The sequence below is a fragment of the Ziziphus jujuba genome, chromosome 9 (assembly GCF_031755915.1).
Source record: "Ziziphus jujuba cultivar Dongzao chromosome 9, ASM3175591v1".
Taxonomy (NCBI): domain Eukaryota; kingdom Viridiplantae; phylum Streptophyta; class Magnoliopsida; order Rosales; family Rhamnaceae; genus Ziziphus; species Ziziphus jujuba.
Window position 1 is genome coordinate 9,756,051 of NC_083387.1, and position 3,240 is coordinate 9,759,290.

Consider the following 3,240-nt stretch of genomic DNA (forward strand, 5'->3'; position numbering starts at 1 on the left):
TTATAACCTTATATTATAGTAGTATTAATACTTTATTAATATATCCCATTAATATTTATATATATATATATATATATATATGTGTGTGTGTGTGTGTGTATAGATTTAATTTAAAATAACCTTTCACTTTAAATAAATAAATTAAAAAAAAGGAGAAAAAAAAAAAAAAAAAAAGAGCGAGGGAGGAATAATATTTGACAACAGGCCCTTCTCTAAAAGTCTAATTTTTCTTATATATCCTCCTTGACACACTCCCTTATCTAAAAAAAAAAAAAAAAACCAGAGAGAAAGTGTGAGGACGGTGAAGAAAATTAGAAAAATGGCAAAGGGATTTGCTTCTTGTGTTCTTCTCATCATGTATCTTTCCTTGTTGATGGTAATAATTTAATTTTCATTTGTATTAATATTCTCTTTCTAATATAATTCATATACATACACACACCCACACACACACACACATATATATATATATATTTTAAGATCTAATCAATTTACAATATTTCCCATGTTGAATTAATTCTATTATGCAGTTGTGCAGTACTGGAAATGGTCATTCCCAGCATCACAACCACCAGCAGGACGGCGGTGCTGATCCCCTGGATGGGGCTAGAAAAGTAGGATTCTTCACTGTGGATGATCTCTATGTGGGAAAAGTAGTGGGCATTCAGTTTTACACCAGAGACCCTTCTTCTTTACCTCCGTTTCTGTCCAAAGAAGTCGCGGATCGCTTTCCATTTTCAGTAAAAGAACTTCCGCTTATTCTTCAGCTCTTCGGGATGGCTCCAGGATCTCCAGAGGCCCAATTAGCTGAGAGGACCCTGAGATTCTGCGCAGACGAACCCATAAAGGGGGAGCAAAAGACTTGTGCAACTTCCATAGAATCCTTCATCGAATTCGCGAGCTCTATGTTAGGAGGAGGACAATACGGGGTCGATTTCAGAGCTATAAAAACTACCCATTTGGGAAAACCAGTCAGCGTTTATCAGAACTACACTTTCCTCGACATCAAAGAGGTGCATAGCCCAATAATGGTGGCCTGCCATATTATGGACTACCCTTATATAGTATATATGTGCCACAGCCAAACCAGTAGGGTGTACCAGATCAAGATCGTTGGTCAAGAGGTCGGAGATGCGCTCAATGCTGTTGCGGTTTGTCACATTGATACATCTCAATGGGCACCCGATCACGTTTCTTTCAAACTCCTCGGCGTCAAGCCTGGAACAGTTTCGATTTGCCATTTCTTTGGCCCTCATAACCCTGTTTGGGTTAAAAATTAACGATAATGTGTAGTTTGTTTGTTTGTTTGTGTATTAGGCTTATGCATGCATGTACTCGGGTACTCCCTTTGTTGTAGTGTTTAAAATCGTCCTTAATAATGTTATCTAATTAAGTCCACGGAAAAATATTTTAAAAAAAAATGCTTGGTCTATGTGCTTTCTCTATATCGTATATGCCTACCATAGCGAATAATGACACTGGAAGATTTCTAGCTGATTTTGTGTGTAAATGGAGCCAAAGGAATGATATTACTGGCTACTTATCTTGTAATATGTTGCCGTTCATTTTCTCAGTTTTTGTAACCCAGAAGAGTGGCTTGATAGCCAACTCCTTCTGAAAGTGTATCTTTCGGGTTCTTTTGGTTTTCATAAAACTGTATTTTCGTTGCAAAAAAAAAAAAAAAAAAATGACACTGGAAGATTTCGAGTCTGTAGCATGAGCCTCTAGATTTGCCAAAGACCTGATTGTGTGCGACGTCGACGTCCATCTGTACGAGTAATGTTTAATGTAATGTCCAAGTCAATATAATATGCATTATTAATAAGTATTGCAACTTTGTTATAGGGTGTATATGGGATTGTCTACAATAAGGACCGACCGCATGGTGAATTTGCGGACCAAAAACGTGCCAAAATTCGCAGCCCTTGGATTGTGTACAATAATCACGGACGGTTCCAATTGTCTACAATTTCTCAATTTTTTTTTTCCTTCTCTGTCTCGCTCTCTGTCTCTCTCTCTCTCTCTCAACATTTTCTCATTTTTTTTTCCTTCTCTCTCGCTCCTCTCTCTCTCTCTCTCTCAATTTTTAGTTAACAAGTGCCAAAAATATCTACGAAATATGTGTTTGCAGTGGGCTTTCATGATTCTTCTAGACCCGACTTGTGCCATGAAGAATCTTATGTACATTGGTGCATCTGCTCTTTTGGTAACTAGAAAGAGGAGTACAGATCGCAAAATGACTGCAAAGCAAGATAATTTCAGCCAACATTTATAAAAGTCTGTTGAAGGAAGCAATGGCAAACTCAGGTGGTTTAGATGCATAAAAAAAAAAAAATTAAATAATATTTTTATTTAACTTTTCTTTTGGGTATGTAATTAGATGCAAAAAAAAAAAATTAAATAATTTTGAAGTTATTGTGCTTAAAGAATCTGGGCAACAAATCCCTGGCAAACTCAAGTGGATTCCACACAGTAAGGCTTTAATTACTGGAACTCCATGACACAACGGATCGGTTAAAGGATCATCTATCATCTCATACATCTTCGTAAGGAAAGGAGGCAGCGAATTGGAGCTGCCCTGAGCTTCATCCATCCTAATTCCAAAATCCCTAAATCACAAACCTAAACCCCCCAAAATTAATAACACAATTGAAACATCAATCATTTCGCAGAATCTCCATTGGCATCCTCGAAATCCCAATAAAAATCATGTTTTCTTTCTCTGTTAGGCTTTTTATTTTTATTTTCCTTGAGCTTTTTTTTTTTTTTTTTTCCCTTGAGCTTCTGCGTTTGTTGGTATTCTGTGAGAAAGAGAAGAAGAAAACAAAAGAAAAAAAAGGAGAAAACAGAGAGAGAGAGAGAGAGAGAGAGAGAGAAAGAAAGAGTCAGGAAAGAAAAAAGATTATAATGGTGGCATTGAAGTAAGGAAGAGAGGTGGTGGAGGAAGAATGGAGACAGAATAAGAATAAGAAGAAGAAGAAGAGAGAAAGAGAGGGAGACAGAGAGAGAGAGAGAGAGAGGAGAGAGTCCCCAGAAGCCACGAGAGAGAAAGAGAGAGGAGAAAGCCTCTGATTGGCCCCAAAAAAAAATCTGAACCATCCGTTTAATCGAACGGTCAACAGAATTCCTTACAAATATCTCGTTTTTTGTCCGTAGGAATTTGATCAGGACGGTCCTCACACTATAGACTCCCTCTCTCTATATATATATATATATATATATCTATTTTTTTCTTTTTCT

At 36.9% G+C, this 3,240-nt stretch overlaps 1 protein-coding gene across 1 annotated transcript; it reads left to right on the forward strand.

Annotated features, from left to right (window-relative positions):
- The first annotated feature begins 268 nt into the window (after positions 1–268).
- Positions 269–1,825, forward strand: LOC125424334 (BURP domain protein USPL1). Its single transcript, XM_048481485.2, has 2 exons — positions 269–376; positions 531–1,825. Exons 1-2 carry the CDS (start codon positions 320–322, stop codon positions 1,278–1,280), a joined length of 807 nt encoding a protein of 268 aa, XP_048337442.1. The 5' UTR covers positions 269–319; the 3' UTR covers positions 1,281–1,825.
- Positions 1,826–3,240: the final 1,415 nt, after the last annotated feature.